The sequence below is a fragment of the Ovis canadensis genome, chromosome 8, assembly GCF_042477335.2.
Source record: "Ovis canadensis isolate MfBH-ARS-UI-01 breed Bighorn chromosome 8, ARS-UI_OviCan_v2, whole genome shotgun sequence".
In the NCBI taxonomy this organism is placed as follows: Eukaryota; Metazoa; Chordata; class Mammalia; order Artiodactyla; family Bovidae; genus Ovis; species Ovis canadensis.
This window is the reverse complement of record NC_091252.1, coordinates 78,558,849-78,585,260: the sequence shown is the minus strand read 5'-3', so window position 1 is coordinate 78,585,260 and position 26,412 is coordinate 78,558,849. Positions and strand designations below refer to the sequence as shown.

General features: G+C 39.0%; 1 protein-coding gene across 7 annotated transcripts in view; it reads right to left on the bottom strand.

Annotated features, from left to right (window-relative positions):
* AIG1 (androgen induced 1) overlaps positions 1-25,809 on the bottom strand; it is a 258,948-nt gene extending 233,139 nt beyond the window's left edge. For 3 of the 7 annotated variants that reach the window (XM_069598577.1, XM_069598575.1, XM_069598576.1), the window contains exon 1: positions 25,120-25,804. In XM_069598577.1, the coding sequence (XP_069454678.1) occupies positions 25,120-25,260 (141 nt within the window). In that variant the 5' untranslated portion in view covers positions 25,261-25,804. Of the gene's footprint in view, positions 1-24,598; positions 24,998-25,119 lie in introns of those variants that run through there. The other 4 variants (XM_070292495.1, XM_070292496.1, XM_070292494.1 and 1 more) reach the window with 3 other exon arrangements.
* Positions 25,810-26,412: the final 603 nt, after the last annotated feature.

The window sequence follows — 26,412 nt, the reverse complement described above, 5'->3', positions numbered from 1 at the left end:
ACTGGGTTATTTATATGTCTTCTTTTAAGAAATGTCTATTCAGGTTCTTTACCCATTATTTTTTAAAATTTTATACAGTTCTTAAAGGTTATTTTCCATTTACAGTTACCTTAATTTTTATACTATTTGCTACTTCCCTAAGAACTAGGTTAAAAACTGATTCTTTAAAAAAAAAAAATCAAAAACCCTTTGCTAAAAAATCTCCAAGACCTAAAACTGGTTAAAGATTTTTTGGCACTATGTGTGTGCTTTGGCCAGTATGAAGATTATTCCCTGATTTACAGCAATTTCTCCAACCAAGTTATATTAGTTAGCAATTTTCATCATATTATTAGTATAGTAGCTGCTCGGTTCAGTTCAGTTCAGTTCAGTCACTCAGTCGTGTCTGACTTTGCGACCCCATGAACCGCAGCACCCCAGGCCCCCCTGTCCATCACCAACTCCCAGAGTTCACTCAAACCCATGTCCATTGAGTTGGTGATGTCATCCAACCATCTGATCCTCTGCCATCCCCTTCTCCTCTAGCCCTCAATCTTTCCCAGCATCAGGGTCTTTTCAAATGAGTCAGCTCGTCACATCAGGTGGCCAAAGTATTGGAGTTTCAGCTTCAACATCAGTCCTTCCAATGAACACTCAGGAGTGATCTCCTTTAGGATGGACTAGTTGGATCTCTTTGCAGTCCAAGGGACTCTCAAGAGTCTTCTCCAACACCACAGTTCAAAAGCATCAATTCTTCGGCGCTCAGCTTTCTTTATAGTACAACTCTCACATCCATACAAGACCACTGGAAAAACCATAGCCTTGACTAGATGGACCTTTGTTGACAAAGTAATGTTTCTGCTTTTTAATATGCTGTCGAGGTTGGTCATAACTTTTCTTCCAAGGAGTAAGCGTCTTTTAATTTCATGGCTGCAATCACCATCTGCAGTAGGTTGAAAATTTCAAGAGCTAGATCCTGATGCTCAATTGTTTACCATTTTAAGCCCATTATAAACAAGATGCCCATTGGGGAAAACACACAGAAGACGCAAATAAAAATTCACTTAATTCACAAGAACAATGTAACCTGGATTTTTACAACACTGCAGTCCTGGGTGATGGTAATAATTATTGAAAGAGAGAACAATGAGGTGAACACAGGTTTGGAAGCTGAAACCAGTAATTTTTTTTAACATAGTTTGAAATGTATATTAATCCTCTAAGCAGAGACACAAATCAGGCAGTTGGATATAAGAATAAGGTGCTCAGAAGAGACTGGGGCTCAAAACAGAAATCTGGAAGATCATCAATAGAATGTATTTAAAGTCATGATATTAGATGAGTTCCCCTGTAGGGAACAAGGTATAAGGAAGGTTGAGAAGTGATTGCAAACAAGACTCTCAACCAAGGCTGAACATTCTCACAAATGAGATGTTCTGCCCAGTGTAGGGACAAGGTATAAGGAAGGTTGGGAAGTGCTTGCAAACGAGACTCTCAACCTTCCTTATACCTTGTTCCCTACATTCCCCCAGGGAATGAATATGGATTAGACACAAAAGAGAACCTAGGGCTGATTTCTGCGGCATCTGAAATTGAAAGTTTAAGAAGAGAAAGAGAGTTAAGAAAGGAAGACTGAGAAGAAAGAGTCAGAAATGAAGGTAGAAGGTCAGGAGAATGTACTTTCCCAGCAGCCAAGTGTTAAGAAATTGTCTCCAGGAAGAGAAAGTGACTGGCTGGAACAAATGTTCTTGAGAGCTTAAGTTAACTGAAGACTTAAAATTATTATTGCTACTGTATTTGTCAATGAGGTGGTCCCTGGTGACCTTACTCAGAATGGAGTTGGTATAAGAGACAATGGCAAAGAGGAAGAGGAAACTGGAAGCATAGACAGTTCTTTCAGAGAGTTTTGCTGGAAATGGAACAAGAGACACAGGGTAGCATAAAAGATTAAAGACGGAGATATATTTTATTTGTTTTGTTCATGATAAGAGATAGCAAATGTTTGTAGACTGATGCAAATGAAGAAGCTGAAATGGAAAATTGAATAAAACAGGCAGGAGAAGAAATTATTTCAGTAATGGAATGCTCAAGCAGGCAAGAAGTTTTGGAGTCCAGGACACACATGGAAGAGCTGTTCTTGGAAGTCCGGGCAGGTCATCCACCCTAACAGGAGGGAACACAGAGCATGGTTCACATGAAGGTGGGTTGATGGTGGAAGAATGAAGAGGTTTCTTCTGGCTGCTTTGGTTTCCTAACTGAAACAAACAGTAAGTTCACCATGCTCTTTGGCCAGTATGAAGACTTCTCTGAGTGAGAGGATCAGAGAATGGGTGCCCAAGATCTGAAGACAAAAGAACACAGGGGCAAGAGGTGCTGTGAGAACAGGAGAGTCAAATGATGAGGGAAGTGCATTGTTAGGCAGTGCTGAGAGCCCACAGGATATCCGTGGTCACACATACGAAGGAAGGCCAAAGAGCATGCTTCCGTGAGTTACTTTAATTGTGCTCAACTGCTCAGGGGCAAGAATGAGTAAGTAGGTGGTTGAGTTTAATCAGAATTACAGATTTTCTAGGCGAACAAGACCGAAGGCAGAAAAGGATATAGTAGCTGATGGTTTACAAGGGTGTGATTACAATGTTGGACCACAGAATCTATGCTAAAAAATGCGGAAGGGAGAGGGGTGTAAGGACTGGAAAAGATGCTACAGCAGAATGTCTCTGAGAAATTATCCCACTGCAAAGTAACAGAGCAATCCCAAGTTCAGCAAAAAGCAAGGGATGTTACTTCTGACAGGCATTCCCTTAGAAAAAAAAAGTCTCACTTTTCCTTTATAATTTAGATCTTCGGGAAAGTGCTGCTCCCCTTTCTATTTATGTCTAAGGTCATTGATGGCAATTTTTAAAATATCAAATGAGGTCACATCATAAATGGCTCCCTGTGGCAAACAGAAATTGGCTCAGATGTGTTCATTACAGTCAAGAGTTTAACTTCTTTAATGTATGAAGAAATTTTAAATATTAGAAGGAAAAATTCATTAAAAATGATAATTCTAGGTTGCCCTTCAGTAAAAATGTAAAAGTAGGAATGAAGCAATTGTAACTGTGTTATATGGTATCTATGATATAGGGCTTTTCAGGTGACATAGTGGTAAAGAATCTGCTTGCCCATGCAGGAGACGTGAATTCAATTCCTGGATTGAGAAAATTCCCTGGAGAAGGACATGGCAACCCACTCCAGTATTCTTGCCTGGGAAAATCCAATGGACGGAAGAGCCTGGCAAGCTGCAGTCCATGGGGTTGCAAAGAATCGGATACGCCTGAGCACACACGCACGCATGTAATAAACTCCTATTAATTTCTAACATATTTGATAGAGACCATGTCTAGATAGAAGGCTATTTCCTTTTAAAGTTACTTTTTGAAGACAGGGAAGTCATTAAGAAAACTTCCAAACAATTATTATTATACAGTATTTGTTGACCATTATATAGTATTTATAGCATTGTGGTGGTATGCACATAGGTGAAATCTTAGTCCAAGGAAATTTATATAGTGAGGTTTCAAGATGAAGTTTTACTTACAGTGACAAGACAAGGATCTTCTTTTTTGGTTTGTTTTTTAATTCATTTGAAATCAGAATTTAAGAGTAAAGAGAGGAGCAATCTGGACAACAGAGGTCTCTCATTGTAGACTGACCTAAATAAGACTATATTTATTTGCCTTTGAAACTGACCAATGATGAAAGCATTCTAAAGGTTTAGAAAAGGTGATTTAGCCAGTTTAGGTATATCAATTTACATTCATTCGCATAAACTGCAATGGAAGCAGCAAAACCAACACTGCTTAGTTTAGCACTTTCAGGAGCTAATTACAATTTGGATATACTTATTACAGTAGTCTCTCTGCTTGGAAGTATTTGTCCAGATTAGTTCTTGACACTCTAATCAAGAAAACAGCATTAGAGGGACTTCCTTGGTGCTACAGTGGTTAGGACTTCACCTTCCAGTGCCTGGGGTGCATGTTCGAACCCTGGTCACAGAGCTAAGATTCCACATGCTTCATGGTCAAAAAACCAAAACATAAAACAGAAGCAATACTGTAAAGTAATTCAGTAAAGATTTTTAAATGGTCCACATCAAGCTCCCTGACCAGGGTTCGAACGTGCACCCCAGGCACTGGAAGGTGAAGTCCTAACCACTGTAGCACCAAGGAAGTCCCTCTAATGCTGTTTTCTTGATTAGAGTGTCAAGAACTAATCTGGACAAACACTTCCAAGCAGAGAGACTACTGTAATAAGTATATCCAAATTGTAATTTGCTCCTGCCATTAAAAAGAATTCATTTGAATCAGTTCTAATGAGGTGGATGAAACTGGAGCCTATTATACAGAGTGAAGTAAGCCAGAAAGAAAAACACCAATACAGTATACTAAGGCATATATATGGAATTTAGAAAGATGGTAATGATAACCCTGTATGAGAGACAGCAAAAGAGACACAGATGTATAGAACAGTCTTTTGGACTCTGTGGGAGAGGGAGAGGGTGGGATGACTTGGGAGAATGGCATTGAAACATGTATAATATCATATAAGAGACGAATCGCCAGTCCAGGTTCGATGCAGGATACAGGATGCTTGTGGCTGGTGCACTGGGATGACCCAGAGGGATGGTATGCGGAGGGAGGTGGGAGGGGGGGTTCAGGATGGGGAACACGTCTACACCTGTGGCAGATTCATGCTGATGTATGGCAAAACCAATATAATATTGTAAAGTAATTAGCCTCCAATTAAAATAAATAAATTTATATTAAAAAAAGAAAAATATATAATTCAGACTTCATTAACTCAAGCTAGATTACTGGCCAAAAGTCTCTCTTAGTGACATTTTAGCTTTCAACTATTCCACTACTCCTTGCTACTTTAGAAAACCTAACAAATTTTTTAGACTTTATAATTCATCATTTTCAAGGACAAATCTTATACTGTGCCTACTTCATTCCTGAATTTTACATTTTTAATTCCTCTCTCAACTTGTTCTGTGAAAAGGCAGCAATAAATAGAATTTAAAAAATCAAGAAGAGGTAAATAGGGGTAGGATTTTACGAAATCTGATATAACTGATAATAAATGTCAGTTGCCAGAACTTGAAAAGATAACTTGGCTGAACATGAAATTTTATGTCACATTATTTTCTCCTCAAAATTCTGTAGGTGTTTCTCTGTTACTTTCTTTAAGCTGCAGTCTAAATGACAGACGCTAAATTTAGATGATTCAGAGTATCGTAATATTTGCTCCACAGCAGGTAATTTGTTAAAAGTACTCTTTATATTTTATTTTGTTTTTCACACATGGAGACTTACATGATAGTTAATAACTATCTTAAATCATAAACTTTGCCAGGATAAATCCAGATGTGTGTCATTTCTTATTTCTTTTGCTTGAGAAATATGAACATTTCAATCCATATACTCAGACCTTTTTTCTCTCAGCTCTGGGAATTTTTTTTCTATTTTGATTTATTATTTCTGTCCTAATTGCTGTGGTTTATTTTTCAGAAGTAATAATTGTTATTGAATTTCCATTCTTTCTACCTTATAGCCTCATTTTCATTATTTTAGTCCCTTTCCCTTTTTCTTTTGAATTCTGAGAGAATTTCTTTAGCTTGTTCTCCACCACACTGATCTGATTTTCCACAATATCAATTTTAGTTTTTAGTGGCCCCACTGTAAATCTCATTTTGCCACTGCATTTTTAGAGTCTTGCGATTAAAGTTCTGTCACCACCTTCCTTTTCATTTCTGTTGTCTTTTCATTTCTCCATTCTCAACTTTTGATCTTGTACTCTGTTCTTAGATACTATTCATTCTAATCAGCCTGAGGATTTTGAACAGTTTTCTATTAACCACATTTTTGGTTTCCTAGCGTAAAAAAACTTTATGAGCATGCTCCTCTTGTGGGTCTTTAGGATGATACTCTGTTTCCCTCGTAGCTCAGTTAGTAAAGAATCCGCCTGCAATGCAGGAGACACTGGTTTGATTCCTGGGTCGCGAAGATCCCCTGGAGAACGGATAGGATACCCACTCCAGTATTCCTGGGCTTCCCTTGAGGCTCAGCTGGTAAAGAATCTACCTGCAATGCAGGAGACCTGGGTTCGATCCCTGGGTTGGGAAGATTCCCTGGAGAAGGGAAACACTACCCACTCCAGTATTCTGGCCTGGAGAATTCCAAGGGGTCCACGGGGTGGCAAAGACTGAGCGACTTTCACTTTCACTTCTGTTTCCCATGTTGCTGCTAAGTCACTTCAGTCATGTCCGACTCTGTGCGACCCCAGAGACGGCAGCCCACCAGGCCCTGACGTCCCTGGGATTCTCCAGGCAAGAACACTGGAGTGGGCTGCCATTTCCTTCTCCAGTTTCCCATGTTATGCAATAATTTTCTAGGATTGTATATAAGTTGCTTCTCTATTTACTCAGCTTGGAACAACAACAAAGATTTATCTAAGACTAATATTTTTCCAACAGATAGTATATGTAGATTAATCTGAGGGTCACTCTTTTTCTTCAGTGCTCCTCTAGTCCCAGAATTATGGTCAAATACAATCTATAATTATTATTGTATTGTTCCAACCAGTCAATCCTAAAGGAAATCAGTCCTGAATATTCACTGGAAGGACTGATGCTGAAACTCCAATCCTTTGGCCACCTGATGTGAAGAGCTGACTCATCGGAAAAGACCCTGATGCTGGGAAAGATTGAAGGTGGGAGGAGAAGGGGACGACAGAGGATGAGATGGTTGGATGGCATCACTGACTCGATGGATATGAGGTTAGGTTGAGTAATCTCCGGGAGTTGGTGATGGACAGGAAGGCCTGGTGTGCTGCAGTCCGTGGGGTCACAAAGAGTTGGACATGACTGAATGACTGAACTGAACTGAATAATGTATATATATAATCTTAGCTCAATTCAGTAGTATTTTGTAAGCCTTCCAAGTAGTGAGCATTTGCCCATTGAGAAGGCATTTTGCTGCACCTCATGGGTTGGTTCTCCATTACTCTGAAGTAATGGAGTTCATGAAAAAGAAACTAAAAATCCAAGAGTACACTATTGCTTCTTAGTTGAAACCTACACCACTTGGTTTGTGTATATGAATTTCTCAGGATGCGATGCACTTCTGTTAGTCTTTTTCCTACTTCCTTCTTGCCTACTTATTTTCTGGGTTTTACAGACACCAGTTAGGCATCACTTTGGCCACCTTTCAGATCCATACCACTGGAATAAAGAAGTCCTTCCCAGGTGACCTCAAAACATTACAAACTGTATGCTTCCATTTCTATGACATTTTTGAAAGGGTAAAAATATAGTGATGGAGAAGGGGACAGTGGTTAGGAATTGGGGGACTTCAAATAAATGGCATGATGGAGTTTATGGGACGATGGAAGTGTTCTGTATCTTGATCACAGTGACAGTTACACAAATCTATGCACGTGTTAAAATAGAACTATAGACACAACAAATCAAATTTAGTGTATATTAATTAAAATTAAAATAGAAAAAATGAATAAAAAAAGAGACGTCTTTCCAGACACTTTTATCCCTGAATCAGAAACAGGAAAACAGTTTCAGTACTATCATCTCAGGTTTTACACCAGCAGATATGGAGGGCTATGGATTACATATTTGCAGATAATTTCACTAGCTTTCATGGGACTTACCCTCTCAGATTGTGAAACCAGGCTGACTGTTAATTCTAAATTTTTTATATGATTATGAAGTTTCATTATAGATACACAAATATATAATTGAGGATATATATATCATCCTCAATTTTCTGATGAAGAAACGAGGTCACCGAATGTGGCTACCCCAAGGAAAGACTCAGAGGCAGGACTAGGCTGCCGACCCAGGAGATTTTACTCGAGAGCCTATGCACTTAATCACTGAATTCTCTATTCTTTCCAAATGCTAAATTAAACAATCAGTGACAGATTTTATTTTCTTGGGCTCCAAAATCACTGTGGAATTTTGGACTGCAGTGATGTAACTAAAAGACACTTGCTCCTTGGAAGGAAAGCTATGACAAACCTAGAAAGCATATTAAAAACCAAAGACATCACTTTGCTGACAAAGGTCCATATAGTCAAAATTACTGTTTTCCCAGAAGTCATGTACAGGTGTGAGAGGTGGACCATAAAGAAGGCTGAGCACTGAAAAATGGATGCCTTTGAACTGTGGTACTGGAGAAGGCTCTTAAGAGTCCCTTTGGACTGCAAGGAGATCAAACCAATCAATCCTAAAGGAAATCAACTCTGAATATTCATTGGAAGGACTGTTGCTGAAGCTGAGGCTCCAATACTTTGACCACCTGATGCAAAGAGCTGACTCACTGGAAAAGACCCTGATCTTAGGAAAGACTGAAGGCAAAAAAGAGAAGGGGGCGGCAGAGAATGAGGTGGTTAGATAGCATCACTGACTCAACTGACATGTATTTGAGCAAACTCTGGGAGATGGTGAAGAACAGAGGAGCCTGATGTGCTGCAGTCCTTGGGGTCCCAAGGAATCAGACACAACTTAGTGACTGAACAACAAGAAGATAACATTTATTAACTAACTGATACGTGCCAGGCATTGGGTTGTGCAATTAACAAACATTAATCGATTTAATACTCACAACTCTATGTGATGGATACTATTATCATTCCCATTTAATAAATTAAAACCAACAGCAATGACAATATTAGGCCTTAGAGATGGGAATAAATTTACCCAGAGTCAGATAACTGGCAGATGAAAAGCTTGGGATTCAAATTCAATCTGACTTCTAAACACAAGCACTCATCTCTTATGCTATAACACCTCTATTTAATAGGTGTAATATGTTGCATATACTCCAGTAAATGTATAGTGTATTTTGCTAAGAAATTTCATATGTCAAGAATGATCGTTTTCTATATTCAACTATAAATTAATACCTTCTGAGACAAAAAATTTTCCTTCATTAAATACAAAAGGTTACAAATTAACCAGACACATCTGAATGCACTTGTGGTAGGGGGTTTAAATTCCATAATTTTTCCTATATGCACCCTGGTAGATAGCTGTGCACTGCATCAAGAGGCTTTCTTACCCTTTGATTTCCTGCAGTGTTTAACTGACAAAGAGTACTGGCAGAAAATCAGACAGAGAAAGAAAAAGAACCTTGGGATATTTGTTCTGTTTTGCTGGCTGGATGAGAAACAAAGGCTCTGCTCAGGCCTTGCAGTGGTAACCTACCCTTATTACTAGGCCACAAGTTTTGTGCCATTTCGTGTGACTTTGCTATACCCTGTCCACCCTTGTAAATCATTCCTTCCCTAAATTCACTTAAATTACTCATTTTAAGCGTCCCATCTCTTTTCTCTGTAGGGCCTGGGCTGATACAGAAGTTATCTATTCTGGTATAGAACAATGCTTTGAAATTCTAGAAGAGGATATTTTCCCATTCTATATGAATTCTTAATGTTCACGTAGGGCTTCCCTGTGGCTCAGATGGCAAAGAATCTCCTACAATGCTGGAGACCCAAGTTTGATCCCTGGGTCAAGAAGATGCCCTGGAGAAAAGAATGGCAACCTACTCTAGTATTCTTGCCTGGAGAATTCCATGGACAGCGGAGCCTCATGAGCTACACACTCCCTGAGGTTGCAAGAGTAGGACAGGAATGTTTATAAGCCTTTTTAGAAATAGCAACATTGTGTAAGTGTAATTACAAAGAAAAAGATAGGTAATGCTACAGCAAACACACTTTTTTCGACTCCTAATGTTGACTTTTCAATCTGAATCTAATAAATCATTCATGACTCAGCTAATTTAAATTACAATTTCAATGCAAGATGAATGGAATGCACAAGCAAACCCATGATTATAGTGTATAGAAAGCTATATTGCTCACTTCAGCCATGTCAATTCCATCCTAATTACGATGAAATCTTTAGGCACTTAAAGATTTATATTTGCCTTAAGCATTTATAAGCCCATACTAAATGTGTCTAATACCACTGGGTTTTATAAACAGTCAAGGACAACTAATCACTTATATTTATGAGATAATGTGATGAAATATTTGCAGAGCATCTCCTGGACAGGAAACTGGGGGGCTGAAGTACCTCCGGTGATCACTGGCATTATTTTTCTATTCATGGAAAATGTGTGAGCATTAATAGAGAAATAAATACTCTAAATATTGGAGAGACTATAAATTGATTGACCTAAAGTTAAGATACTCTTTTAAGGACTTTGTATATCAGTTCTGCCTCTAAGAATTTATCCTAAGAAAATAATCACAGATGTATATAAAGATTTATCTATCCATATATTCACTAAGACAATCAATAATATAAACTCCCATAGGAAGGAATATGCAGTCATTAAAAATTACGTTATGGAAAAACATATGCTGACACGGAATTATTTACAAAATATTCTATGTGGAAAACAGGTAATAAAATGATATATAAGGTGTTTTTGCTGTCAGCCAAGATGAAGAAAGCTGATTGTAGCCCAACATTCCCACTGACTACAACTAAAGCTCCTAACAAAATACAAAAACCAACTACCTGAAGACTTTGAAAAGTACACATATTAGGTGTATCAGGAGTTAGAGAAAAACTCAAATAAAGACCCATAATGTGTGAGGTTCATGGAGCTTTACTGTCCTTTCTCACCTAGAATTGACCTGAAGGTAAGTTGAATCCTGGAATTATGCAGCAAGCACAGACAGCCAGAACGCCAGGAGAACTGCCTTTTTCCCAGCCAAAGGACTGGGGAAATGACTCTTGTGTGGTGGAGACTTTGAATATTTTCTTTCACCTTTTATTTCACTCTCAGCTTTGCTATGAAGCCAGGCCCCAGATAGAGAGCTTCACTGGCAACAGCACAGGTACCTGAAACCCCAAGAAAAGCCCATCTTTCCAGCCAGAGGAACTGGGAAAAGACCTTCTTACAAAGGGTTCTCCTGCCGCTTGTCCCTAAGAAAGCTCCAATTGTGTAGGCTGCACAACGGCATGGGAGGCTAAAATTCTGAGAGGACGCCATCCTTCTGACCAGAGGAAGCAAGAAAAAGAGCATGTGAGAGTTTTAGAGCATGGGAGAAATCATGGAGAGAAGACACATGAAAAGAAGCAATTCCTAAGTTTGTGTTATGAACTAACATAAGTCCTGGACCTGACCAGAACGAACCTCAAGAGGCTCAGCAGAGGTGTCAAGACATAAACTACCATAGAAACCATTATAATAGTTCTAGACTAACTCCTGGGTGGTATAAGCTCCAGTAAGATCCGAAACTCCTGGCAGAGTATTTGAAATTACAGCTGACATCAGAAACCACTATGAGACAGAATATGAAGTTTGCACCTAAACTGATTGATTGTCTCCTAAACAATCAAACAGAAAACCATTTTCCAAAGGACATTAATCTGATCAATATTCAAGGAAAAAGACAATTAACAAATACTTATTCCAGGTTGGCAGAGATGTTGGAATTATCACACAAGGACTTTAGAGCAGCTCTTCAACAATCCTGAATAAGGTAAAGCTGAACATTGTTTAAAACGATAAAAGAGAGAGATGCTTAATTGAGAAGCAGAAGCTATGAAGAAAAGCAGAAATTTTAGAGCTGAAAGAGACAAAAGTTGAAATTTTAAAACTCACTGGATGTTATTAATAGCAGAATGTAGATAACAAAGGAAATAGTCACTGAATTAAGAGATAAATCAATAGAAATCATAGAACCTAAAGAACAGAGAGGAAAAAAAGACTGGAGAAAAAAAACCCCAAGTCCTCAGAAACTTGTGGGACAATAATCAAAAGGTATGATCTTCATATCAATGGAGTCTGAGAAGAAGAGATAAAAGAGACAGATGGACGCAGAAAGAATACTTGAAGAAATAATGATTGAAAACTTTTCAAACTGTGTTAAAGATTGTAGATTCAAGAGGTTCAGTTCAGTTCAGTCGCTCAGTCCTGTCTGACTCTGTGCGACCCCATGAACCACAGCATGCCAGGCCTCCCTGTTAATCACCAACTCCCGGAGTTCACCAAACCCATGTCCATTGAATCGGTGATGCCATCCAAACATCTCATCCTCTGTCGTCCCCTTCTCCTGCCCTCAATCTTTCCCAGCATCAGAGTCTTTTCCAATGAGTCAATTCTTCGCATCAGGTGGCCAAAGTATTGGAGTTTCAGTTTCAACATCAGTCCTTCCAATGAACACTAAGGACTGATCTCCTTTAGGATGGACTGGTTGGATCTCCTTGCAGTCCAAGGGACTCTCAAGAGTCTTCTCCAACACCACAGCTCAAAAGCATCAATTCTTCGGCGCTCAGCCTTCTTCACAGTCCAACTCTCACATCCATACATGACTACTGGAAAAACCATAGCCTTGAATAGACAGACCTTTGTTGGCAACGTAATGTCTCTGCTTTTGAATATGCTATCTAGGTTGGTCATAACTTTCCTTCCAAGGAGTAAACATCTTTTAATTTCATAGCTGCAGTCATCATCTGCAGTGATTTTGGAGACCAAAACAAGAAAGTCAGCCACTGTTTCCCCATCTATTTGCCATGAAGTGATGGGACCAGATGCCATGATCTTAGTTTTCTGAATGTTGAGCTTTAAACCAACTTTTTCACTTTCCTCTTTCACTTTCATCAAGAGGTTCTTTAGCAAATTCTTAACAGGGTAAACTCATAAAGACATGGCCAGACACATCATAATCAAACTGTTGAAAATTAAAGACAAAGGGGAAAAACTTCAAGCAAGCCAGCGGAAAATAACACATTACATTCAAGGGAGCAATGGTTTGGATGACTGTGGACTTCGCATCAGAAATCACAGAAGCCAGATGACAGTGGCACAACATCTTTCAAGTGATAAAAGATTAAACAGAATTTTATACGAAGTGAAAATATCTCTCGGGACTGAAAACAAAATTAGGAGGAACTCTCTGATTAAGGAAAATTAAAATATATAATTTCTTCCCAGTAGAACCAATATTAAGGAAATACTAAAAAAAAAATTCTCAGGCTTACAGGAAATGATATCAGACGGAAATGTGGACACAAGGGCTGAAAGAAGAACAACAACAGAAATGGTAAATATCTGGGTCAAGAAATAGACAATTTTACTCAACCAAGTTATTTAAAACGTTTGACTTGAGAGCAAAACTTAAAACACTATCTGTGGATTTCTCAAGTTATGTGGGTGTACTTAATATGACAACTAAGTGGGGTGAGTGAAGCAATAAGGTTGGAATGTTTTAATTGAAATGGTAAACTATTCACTCTAGAATATGTAAAGTAAGTTGTGTATTCAGTAATCCAAAGAACAGCAACTATAATAATACAAAGAGATGATCCAAATAGCCAATAGTGAAATTAAAATGAATATTAAAAAATAAACTAGTAGAAGGCAGGAAATGGGGAATGAGGGAACAACAAAAAAAAAGGTCAGAAAAAGAAAATAATAAATGGCAGACCTAAATGTAACCATTTCAATAATTAAATGTACATGGTATCTACTAAAATATAGAGATTATCAAATTAAATTTAAAAATAAGACTCAATATGTTGTCAACAAAACAATCCACTTTAAATATGTCACTATAGATAAAAAAGTAAAAGGATGAAAAAATGCACAATCCAACATTTATCAAAAGAAAATTGGAAAAGTTATGATAGTATCAGGCAAAGCAAAGAAAAATTATCAAGGAAAAAGACTATTTATAATCATGAAACAAATGATTCATCAAGATATACAGCATTCCTAAATGTGTGTGTACTTAACAAAATATATGCCCCAAAATATGTGAAGTAAAACTGAAACAAGAAGTAGACAAACCCACAATTACACTCAGAGACTTCAAGGTTCCTCTCTCAGTTAATAAGAGAGTAGTCAGACAGAAAATCAGCAAGATACAGGGGACCTGATCAACATTATTCACTAACTTAATGTAACTGACATTCAAGTGTACATGGAATATTTAACATGACAGTCCATACTCAAGGCCATAAAAACAAACAACAAATTTTAAAAGAAGTGAACTTATGCAGAAAATGATTTCTGATCAGAATGAAATTAAACTAGAAAAATGACAGAAACATATCTGAGATATAGCCAAAAATGTATAAACTAAACACCAGGTGTTTCAATAACCCATTGTAAAATAGAAAGACTCTGGTAAGGGCAAGGGGTGTACAGGAAACCTACATTTCCTCAATTTTGCTGTGAACCTAAAACTGCTCTAAAAAAATGAAGTCTTAATAATTTTTTGAACTTCAAAGGAGATATTAAAATATTTTTAAATGAATGACAATGAAAATAAAGTATATTAAAATTTGTAACATGAAACTAAAGCAGTATTAAATATTATAAAAGAAAAAAGAAAATTTGTAACATGAAACTAAAGCAGTATTAAATATTATAAAAGAAAAAAGAACTCAATTTAATAAACCTGTTTCCACATTAGAAAACTAATAAAATAAGAACCAATTAAACCCAATACAAACAGAAGGGAGAAAGTAATAAAGTTTAAATGCAGAAATCAATGAAACTGAAAAAAAGAAAAACAATAGGACAAAGCCAATGAAACCAACAGCTGACCTCTGAAAAAATAAACAAAGCTGAGAAGTCCTTAGCCATACTAATGAAGAAAAAAGATACAGATTCCCAATGACAGGAATGAACTTTGGTTATCACTACAGACCCTAAAGACAATGAAAGAAAAGGAGAGAATCTTGACATTAGATGAAATGAATCAATTCCCTGAAAGATATAAACTACCACATCTCAAAAGAAAAGAAATAACCTGAATAATCCTATGTCTTGAAATCAACCAAATTGAATTTTCAACCAAGGAAACTCCAGGCTCAGTGATTTTCTCTTGTAAATTCTATCACAAATTTCAGGAGGAAGTAATAGCAAATTTACTCAGTCTTCTTCCAGAACATCAAGAAGGAATAAGGCTACACCATTACAATACTATCAAAGCCAGGCCAAAAAAAAAAAAAACCACCCCCAAAACTATAAATATTCCTCTTTAACAGAGAGGTAAAATCAACAAAATGCTAGCAAATTGCCATTTTCTTCTCCAGGGATAAAAAGGACACTATACCACAATCAAGTACATTCACTCTGGGAAAGCAGGATCAACTTAATATCCAAAAATCAATCAATGTTAAGAAAAAAAAAGTCATATGAACGTATCAATAGATGCAGTTAAAGTCACATGACAAAATTCAACATCCATTTATGGTATTTAAAAAAAAAAACTTCTCAGTAAACAAGAAAGAGGAATTGTGCTCAAAGTGATAAAGAGAGTATGCAAAAGATCTATAGCTAATATTATACTTAAGTGCAAAAAAAGTCCCCCTAAAAGTGAAATGACAAGACTATCCACTCTCAACGCATATTATGAACATCATATTAGAAGTCTTAAACAAGACAATAAGACATGAAAAAGAAATAAAAGGCATGATGATTAGAAAGGAAGAAAACTGTCTCTATTACCAGATGATATGACTGTCTACATAAAAAAAAAAAAAACTCCATGAAATTCACAACAAAGCTCATAGAATGAATAAATGAGTTAGCAAAGTCACAGGATATAAGGTCAGTATGTAAAAACCAATTATATCTCTATATACTAACAATAAACAACCAGAAAGTAAAATTTAACAAAAGAATACTATTTGTTTCACTAAAGAGGATATACACATGGCAAGTAAGACAGGAAAAGATGTTCAAGATTATTAGGCACTTGAGAAATGCAAATTATAACCACAATGAGAGGGCACTACACATCAGTTAAAATGGCCAAGATTTCAAAATAGTGACACCACCACGTAACTGTCAACATGAGGGGAAAATGTATCACTCGTGTATTGCTGGTGGAAATGTAAACTGGTATAGCCATTCTGTGGCCCTAGACAGTTTCTTTTAAAACTAAAATTGCAATCATGATAAAACCCAGAAATTGCCCTCTTGGACATGTATGCCAGAGAAATAAAAACTTATGTTCACATAAAAACCTATACATGAGTATTCATAGCAGCTTTATACATAATAGCTCAAAAGCAGAAACAAGCCAGATTACTTTCAATGGATGAATGATTAAACAAAGTGTGGTGCATCCGTACCATGACAAACTCATGGTAAGGGGAAAATACTGCCTTAGCTGAAAAAGCATTTAATATGCACAACTTACCAAACACCATAGCTGAGCCTAACCTGCCTTAAACGTGCTCAGAATACTTACATTAGCCTACAGTTGGGAAAAACAGTCTAATCCAAAGCTTAATTTAAAATCAAGTGTTGAATGTCTCATGTAGTTTATTGAATAATCTACTGAAAGTGAAAAACCGAATGGCTGTGTGGATACAGAATGGTTTTAAGTGTATCAGTTGTTTGCCTTCCTGACCCCACGGCTGGCTGGGAGCTGAGGCTTGCATCACAAGAGCATATCGTACTACATATCACATGCTTATAAACAAAGCAAGGGTCGGCAGAGTAAAGCTTCTTGCCCTGGCTTCTGCTGTCAATGCACAGTGTAGATAGATGTAAATGCTGGTTTCCTGACTCTGCTCCTAGATGTTAACTACCTGCATCCTGTCCCAACCAACACTCTGAGCCCCTTGAGCTTGCTCGTATTTCCAAGCGGCCTCACAACCAGAATGGCGGGGTTCACATCCAGAATGACAGGGTTCACTCTGGTGACATCCACCTCTGTATGAGAGTGTTCCTTTCATTTTTCCCTTCTGCTTAAGCAAAGGAAGCTGCTAGAGGACAGTCTGAGCCCTTGATCATCCATAACTGCTCACTTATAAGTAAAATGAGGGCTTCCTTTGCGGCTCAAGTGGTAAAGAATCAGCCAACAATGCGGGAGACCTGGGTTCGATCCCTGGGTTGGGAAGATCCCTTGGAGAAGGGAACAGCTACCCACTCCTGTATTCTGGCCTGGAGAATACCATGGACTGTATAGTCCATAGGGTCGCAAAGAGTTGGACACCACCACTGAGCAACTTTCAATGAATGTGTAATGCTTTCATACCATCAAAACACTATAAAGTTGAACCAATGTAAATCGGGGACTGCCTCTACTAACAAAATGTAAAGATAGCCCCAGATAGCAAGAAAATGTTTGCAAATCACATATTTGACAAAGAACTTCTATTTAGCATACACAAAAACTCTCTAAGCTTAACAATAATAAAACAATCTTTTCTTAAAATGGGCAAAAGATTTGAACAAGTACCTGGAAAGAAGATATATATATATGATAAGGATGTACAAGAAAAGAGGCTTAACATCATTAGTCATGAGGGGGATGCAAATTAAATAACACTGTACACCAATTAGAACAGCTAAAGTAGAAGACACTTGACAATGTCTACAGACGAGGACACAGAGCAACTGAAACTCTCATAAATTGCCGAAGGCAGTGGCACGTGACGTAACCACTCTGGAAAACAGTTGGGTGGTTTCTTATCAGGCTAAGCATATAATTGCTATATAACCAAGTGATTCCACTCCCAGAAAAAATGAAAGCTCATGTTCATACAAAACTTGTGCAAATATTTATAGCAGCTTTTCTTACAATCACTCCAAACTAGAAAAAAACTCAGATGCACTTCAGTTTATCAGTGAATCCACAAAGCAATATATCAATGCCATAAAATACTACTCAGCATTAAAATGGAACAAACTGTGGATATACACAGCAGTGTGAATGAATCTGAAATGCATTATGCTAAATGAAAAGAGCCAGATTCAAAGACTATATACCATATGCTTTATATATATGTATTTCTAGAAAAAGCAAAACTATAAGGATAGAAAACAAACCTGTGGTTGTTAAGATTTAGGGGGAGGGTTTGACTATAAGGGAATATCACAGGAAAATATTCTAATATTTTTAAGTGATTGTGGTAGCAGCTACGTGATTCCCAGGTGGCTCAACAGTGAAGAATCCACCTGCCGAGGCAGGAGCCACAGGAGATATGGTTTCGACCTCTGGGTTGGGAAGATTCCCCGGAAGAGGAAATGGCAACCCACTCCAGTATTCTTGCTGGGATAATCCCATAGACAGAGGAGCCTGGTGAGCTACAGTCCATGGGGTCCCAAAGAGTTGGACACGACTGAGCATGCATGTAGGCTATGGAATTCTATGCAACAGAATTGTACAAATTTTCTGGAATGCTATGTGTTGATCTGAAATTAAACTGTTAAGTTATAACACATCCTGGGAGATCTAAGTATAAAGTCAACACTCGCAGGATGCAGCATGCTTGGGGCTGGTGCATGGGGATGACCCAGAGAGATGTTATGGGGAGGGAGGTGGGAGGGGGGTTCATGTTTGGGAACGCATGTAAGAATTAAAGATATTAAAATTTAAAAAATAAAAAACTAAAAAAAAAAATAATATAAAATAAAAAAATAAAAGGTGAAAAAAAAAAATAAAGTCAACACGAAGGGGCTAAACCATTATCTCAATGATTTTTTAGAATTTCATGCTTCTAAAGCATTGTCTTGAACACATGCCATTTGCTCAAGATTCACAATGACAGTGTTCTTGCCACCTGGTGAATTCCAGCAATTTCTCTGATGATTCTCCATTAACCTATTTGATCCAGCCTACCGAAGCAACATCCCATACCTTGCTGCCCTCCATGATGTATCTGCTCCAGGGGTTTTCTCATGTGCATAGAGAGAGCCCTGTACTCAGTCCTCTGGCAGGACTACCGGGCAGAGGAGACAGGGGCCCTTTAACTGTCTAGCCACAGACTGCTAGACACAAAGCAAGCTATGTTGTTATGGAATCCTAAGCAGTAAGATTTTTCCAAGTGTGCTTGGATCACGGGGACATCTGATTCAATATGGAAAACTGTACTATTGTTCACACTTCCACAGAAACATGTGACATTTCAGGGGAACACAGAGAAACAAATGAAAGCCTCAAGAGCAGCTACCAATTTTGCTAAATGTTATACCAGACACAGGGAATGGCAGAGATGGGAAAAGAAGTGACCTCAGCATGGTCAGATGACTCTGTAATTTCAATAACATTTGCAACTAAGAAAGGGAATGAGTGATTATATCATCAACTATTTCCCCAACTCTGACAAATCCAGGCCCCTATTTTATGCTTGATCCAAAAGAAACACTTTCAAAGAGAGGGAAGAGAACTCTGTGCAAAGTATCCTACTCAAAATTCTTCCCCCAGGTTAGGAAAAAGCATTATTTAATCCTTGAAGTTTATATGCATTTAGGGTCAAGTCTGATTGCACTGAAAAAAAAAGTTGCAGTTTCACAATATTGAACACAACAACCTGTCTAATTTTGTTCAGACTACTCAGTGAACTACTGGCCTTCACATGGCACTATGTGGTTTTGACTGGCAAAGCTAAATATCATAGTTACATAATGGTATATAGACTCTCCTCTCAAGATATTTTATTTCCTATTTGAAATTAAGCCATGGACTAGAATCAAGAATATTTTCTTACAAGTATATAAGAAAATGTAAGACAAACTCAAATTCATCCTTTAGTATACTTACACTGCTCATTCTCCCTTTTAAATATTTTTAAAGGTCAAAAATTCTTAGCATGCCTAAAAGAAAAAAATGTATCCTCCAGGTATACTTGACCATTTCCTGTTCTTTGAACACCCCAAGCTTTTCCACATCTGAACTCTTATTTATCCTGCTTCCTCTGTGGTTTTCTTAAATTCTTTTACAAAACAGATTTAGATAACAAAAATAAGTATCCAGATTGTATTACCTTAAACCTCTGCAAAAATGCCTTCACCCAGTCAAAACAGAAGACCATGCCTTTGGCTTTCATAAAATCATAATATTAAAAAAAAACTATAAGAATATTTCCATAGATAATCTGCTAGAAAATAATCAAAGGCATTATCTGCTATGCTACCCAAGGTCATTTGTATGACTAGCTGAGCGGTAAAGAACCTTGCAAAGTCAGTTGTCTGGAAAGAATTGTATTTTTCCTGATAAATTGTTATGCTTCCTTTATTCCAACAGTAGAGACAATGCAATCAAACGTGTATTCTTTTTCGCTTCGTTTCCCTAAAGATTAGCCAAATTTGTTTCTCAGCTGCAACAAACAGCCTACCCTTGGTGCCAAATACATATTTTTCTCTTTCACTTAAAGTTGTCATTTTTATTACAACATCGTTTTAACCATGTCACAATAAAAGTGACATAATTAAATATATTTTGAAGTACGCTTAATTGTTTTAAATACAGTAGGCAGAATTAATATATGAAGGCTGTTTTCTACAAGCTATTCCATAGTAAATGACAAAACAGAAACTGTGGCCTAGAGCAGTATTTTTAAAACTGGAATGTGCAAAAAAATCACAGAATGATATTATTAACAGGTAAATGCTTATTCGGAAAGTCTGGGGCAGAGCCAAAGGTTCCACATTTCTAGGAGGCTCCCAGATGAGATCACTTCTGGTCCTCAGACCACACTTTGAGGAGGTAGGGCCTCACCAACATTCTGCCTGTGCATGAATGGAAAGTCAGCACAGGAGAAATAATGAATATAATGGAGCCCTAAGACATGACAGGGCTTCCCAGGTGGTTCAGTGAGAAAGAATCCACCTGCCACTGCAACAGATGCAGGAGGTATGGGTTTGATCCCTAGATCAGGTGGATCCCCTGGAGTAGGAAATGGCAAACCCACTTCAGTATTCTTAGTCCACGGGGTCACAAAGAGTTGGACACAACTGAGCATGCACACACGCAAGACATGATAACCCTCGAAACGGTGAGAACCACAAACTAGAGCAAATGGGACCAGATCATCACATTTCTGTTTCAATTTTTAAAAATCAAAGCATCTTAAATCCCAAGTCTATAATAATTTCTTATAACAAATGTCCAGTTCATGTTTTTCAGAGAAGTTGATTCTCATTCATGGTTTAGACATTCTATCATATAGAGCTCAGTAAAATTCTGATTGATATATTTCCAAAAATCCACAGTATTTTGAATGGTTATAGGAGGACACACAAGGAAAGAATACTTACTGAACACATGGAAAGATGCTCTCTATTCAAATGTTTACTAAACCCCCACTGTATTCCAGTACTACTCTTAGGCCTCAACATCCAGTCTGTTTTTTCTTTTATTTATGTTGGTTTGATTCTGATTCTTCATTTCTATCACGTTGAAGGTCAATTATTATATAACTTGGGAAATTACTTGATTAGTGAATAAGTGAATGAATCTACATCATTTGAAGAAAATTCTTCACCAGTAATACTGGTTAAGAAAATATTTGAACAGTAGTCAGTTCAATATTTTTTTCTTTCCAGTTTATTTCCAGTTAAGAGTATTCCTTCTGGCATGGCATGCTGCACAATGATAATTTCTAAAATACTTCACAGTAAAGAAAAGGCCTAGTTTTTCTGAAGCTATTCCACTTTTATAGATTCTTACATTGCCCGTTGTCACATGTATGTCTTCCCAGCACAGTTTCACAGATGCAGAAGGGAAAAACCTGTATTATGGTTAAAACTAAAATTAACCAATTGTCTAATATACATAAAGAACTATCTAAGTCATTATCTTATTGCATAAGTACAATAACGTTTAAGGTTTTTTTTTTTAGGTCACAGGCTTTAGAGCCAAGTGTACAAGCTTTCTATTGCGGCTGCAACAAATTACCATAAGTTTAGTGGTTTAAATGCAGATTTATTATTTCATGGTTTATTATTTTATGGTTCTGGAGGTCAGAAGTCCAAAATGGGTTTCACATGACTAAAATCAGGGTGTCAGCAGAACTGTGTTTCTTCTGGAGTCTCTGGGAGAGGGGTTATTTCCTTGCCCTTTACAGCCTGTAGACACCTCCCACATTCCTTGGCTCATGGCCCCTTCCTTCACCTTCAAAGCCAGCAATGTTGTATCTCTCTGTGACTTCCTTCCACTGTCCCATCTTCCTCCAACTCATTCATCTCTTCTGCCTCCCTTCACTTTTAAGAAACCTTGCAGTAACGTAGATAAACTGCAATAAACTGTAGATAAACCTCTCTCTTTGAAGGTCAGTTGATTAGCAATCTTAATTCCTTTGCCATGTAACCTCACACATTTACAGGCTCCAAGGATCAGGATGCAGACTTTTTTTTTGGAGAGGGGGTGGTCTATTATTCTGCCTTTCATGCCAAGTGTTCCATTTCCATTTACTAACTTGAATTTTCCTGAAGCACGTTTAGTTTTCTCACTGTTCTTTGATTCTAGGAAATGAAGCTCTTAGGGAAAAAAAAATAGGGTAAGATTACTGACAGCAATAACTTGCATCTCAGTTTTTAGCCATGAGCTCCGATTCTATTGGGATGACTCTCATACTCAAAGAAAGATACAGATATGGCTGGAATGGCCACTGCGGCATAACCATATTATCCTGGATCCATGTTGCCTGAAATTTCTGAGCTACATTTTGGTAAACTGATGCCACAGATCACAGAATCAGAGTGTGACCACCAGGATAAATGTCTTGATTCTCTGTGATCTAAGTTGCCTACTAAGTTGCCTACAAAAAGGGCCTTTTCCTTGAAGTTTTAAGAAACTTCTTCTTTCAGAATTGCTCTAATGGGTTTAGAACCATTAAAAATGGCCAAAGCACTGAAGTAATAGTGTTTATTATTTTCTTAAACACACAAAAAAATGAGAAATTAAATGAGTCAATTATAGTAGCCTAATCTTTTCATGCCATTACTAGGGATTGACAGGATGGTTGTTTAAACAGCTGTACAATGCTTATGCGCCAAAGACTCTAAATCTCTAATAACAAAAAGAATAACACTTTGCATGAGTGTTTCTTTGAATATATTCTAGACTGTACTTTCTCACAGGAACTCTCGACTAAAGATTTATTATATTTCAATCCAAAGCCACAGAGATAGAGTTTGAATGATTGGCTGAAGGCCCTATGCAAACTGAATCTAAATGTAAAACAAAGTAAAAGCTTCAAATTTGAATTCATGGCCTAAATTCTGATAGACAAAAGCATGTTTGTGGTGATTATCATTATTTAAAACAGGCAGGTCCAATCGCCAAATGCTAAAATACAAATTGTATGACAGTTTAAGCAGTCAGATGGGTTCTATTAAAGTCTGATGTCACACAAAGGTTATGAGAGATATATTGTTTCTTGTGAGTCTTCTTCTGTAACACACAGTAAGCCATGCCAGTGTGAGAAGTTGTCATCTCTTGCACAGGTTAATGACACCCTCAATATCTCCCCCTCTCACCTGCTGATGCTCTCTCCTATGCCCTCAAAATTACATCTAATACTTCTGAGAACTGTTCACAGCTCCTATGGTTCTGTTGGGGTTTTCATCAGTGTATCAACTCAATGCAGTTCCTTGGGCCAGCTCTAAGTGAGGTCAAGAACAGGATAAGGTAGTGATCTGAGAGATTTTCTTCATATAGCCAGTAAAACAGAATTCTGAAAATCTATGCACATAATACTCAATAACATCTAAATGTTTAAACATCTAAATAACCTAAGTTTGCACAGTTGAAAGAGGACATGATTTCTAATGCTCTGATCCATATTTATTAGAATCTCAGGACTGCAGGTTTCACTGAGTCTATGGAAGATTAGAAAAGGTAGAGCCCGTGGATGAACTAATCAACCCAAGAAGACCTTCTGTCAAGACAAGTCTGACTTTGTTTTTCAAGCAAATATAAAGATAGTTCTAGTGACACCAGTCCATCTTCTGAAAGCTAAAAGGAACAGATAAATACAGCACAGAGCCTTGTCATGTGCTTGAGCCTTGGATGAATGGGGCAGAAGAAAGGAGAACTGGCAGGCAATAGCCATGTTCAGAGGCAGATCCGTTTCAAGAAAGACCTGGAAGTTGAGGAACTGAAAATTGAAACCCCTGAAACACTATGTCCTGGGCAGTCTTGGTGCCCAATTTGGAGAGTGCTGAGAAAAAAATGACTTTAATTCCTCTCAGAACATATCTAACAAGATACAGATATAAAATGGCATTTCTACACAAAACTCCCGCTGACTGCATTTCTTTGAAGGATCCTCAGCCTTTGGAAGTATCTCAAAACAGTTATCAAGTTCTCTTCATCAAAATGAAGGGTCAACAATAAGAGATTACAATCTCGTTTGTGCAGCGAACCTCCTGTAGTGGTAGGTCTGGCGACCGGTTTTACTGGGTTCTACATTTTCTCTAGTCCCTAGAACTTCTCGCTTTTCTCTGTTCTTACTTGACCATCTTTTACTGTGTGTTTGAGCTAGTCTTAGTTACCTATCACCTTGAAGTTCTAGGTTCCACCCCATGTCCTTATTGAGTCTTATGCTCAGGCTGATTCTCTGGCCCTTTTAGTGCCAGAAGTGGTAAGCTGTCGAAAAGAAAGGGAACAAACTACAACTTCCAAGGCCATGATGTTGTGCCAACAGAGGAGTTGCTTATGCAAACTACTGTGAACTTTTACACGGTAAGATAGGGAGAAGTGCAGCGTCACAATGAGAATACATTTGGAAAATCTTTCTCTTCTAATGTTTCTGAGGACAAAGTTTGGAAGTAAATTAGTGACAAGGGGCAAAAAAAACAGATAAAAGGAAGACAACTTTATTAGGCGATTTCTCTTTTTTCTGAGGAGCTTTCTCTTCTTTGTGAGGAGGACTCTGGTCCTTTCAGAGGAAGCTTCAAGTCATTCGAAGATATCCAGTGTCTTCCAGCTGCTGCAAATTGATCCCACGGTGGGTGCTCGGGAAAGCATCCTGGGGGTCGAATGGGTCCCAGGCCGCTCCTGATCAAGGTCGTCCGATCCATTTGCTAAGAGGAGAATCTTCCCAAGGCACCTCTTAGAAGCAGGTGTGTGTTCCCCTCCAAAGAGCCCACCACCTGGCTGCGACCCATCTGCACTTGTGCCCCAGCTACCAGGCAACGCTGGGTGCTTCCGAAGGTACTGCTGCGGGGGCAGCGGGGCCTTTGAGACGCAGTCACTGGGGAAGAAGCGAGGACGCGGCTAGATGCCGGCGGCACGCGCGCAGACGCCGACGCACCCACAAACACACGCGGGTTCCGGGTGCGGGGAGGACGGGGGAGGGGAGGGGGGCGGCCTTACCAGATCAATGAACGTCAGGAATTTCCAGCTCCCTCCGTAGGTCTGATGCGAGGGCATTTCGATGGCCTTGTAGTTGCACAGGATAGAGCAGTAGGACAGCAGGATGGCCACCCGCAGCACCTGGCAGGGGACAAGCGCCATGTTCGCCAAAGGCCTGGGCGGCGGGGAGGACGGCGCCGGGCGCGGGCGGGCGCCGTGGGAACCCCGGGCGGGGCGGGGCGGGAGGAGGCGGGGCGCGCCCCGCGGGACCGGCGCGAGCGCGAGCGCGCGGGCGACCGCCCGGGCGGGGCGGCGTGTGCGGGCTCCGGCGGCGGCCGGGTGGGCGGCGTGGCGTCAGCTCTTTCGTCATCTCCGTCATTCTGCTGCTGCCTTCGCCAGCCCTGGAGACCTGGCCGGGGACACCCCTTCGGAGTCCCAGGAGCGGGTGGGCGGCCTCCGAGGGCGGCCGGGGCTCGAGGAGCGCGCATGGGGCTCCGGGAACCGCGGCCCGCGGCGTCTGCCGGGCGAAGACGGAGCGCGGCCCGGGCTGGGCGGGCGCGGGGCCGGGCACCGGGGCCTGGAAACCCGCTCGGAACGAGGGGACCCCAGTGTGGACCAACGGTCCAGCTCGAGGACTTGCTGGCCGAGTGGCACCGTCGGAGGCGTGCACGTGGGGTGTAAACCGCGCATCCCACCCGCCTCCTGTGACTTGCTTGCGTTTGGACCCAGTTGGAATTTTAATGCTAGACTACCGTTAATCATTATGAAATTCCCTTGTTAATTCTATTCCAGCGGGCAGACTGCCCTGCACTTTTCCACTGAAGGTTTATATTAATAAATATCCTATCGATATATAACAAGACAGACTGGACAAAAAGTTTATAAATAAAATGTTATAAAGCAAGCATTGTCAGACAACAGTTCTATGCATTAAGGGCAAATTATACTGAGTCTAGATGTAAAATTCCTGTATGTAATTTAATACTAATCTTTTGAGAGTTAAACTGGTTTTGCCCCCCTTTTTTTTTTGCTACAATGCCAGATCTTAATAGAAGGAAAATAAATATAAACTGGATTCCCTCTGCCTTCCAGTAAATGCTGTCACACTGAAGTTGCTTCAGTCTGTGGGCAGCGTCACATTTCAGCTAACCAGATGCAGCATCAGATTATGAAAAGACAACATAGGTATTTCCTGTTGGTACATTTAAAACAGGTGTCCTCTGCAAATAGTCTCCGAGTCAGAAAATGTGGAGTCAGAGCAGGATGAGCAGAGTGCCGGAGGTAAAGTAGCAACTCATGAATGTTTTCCTGAAT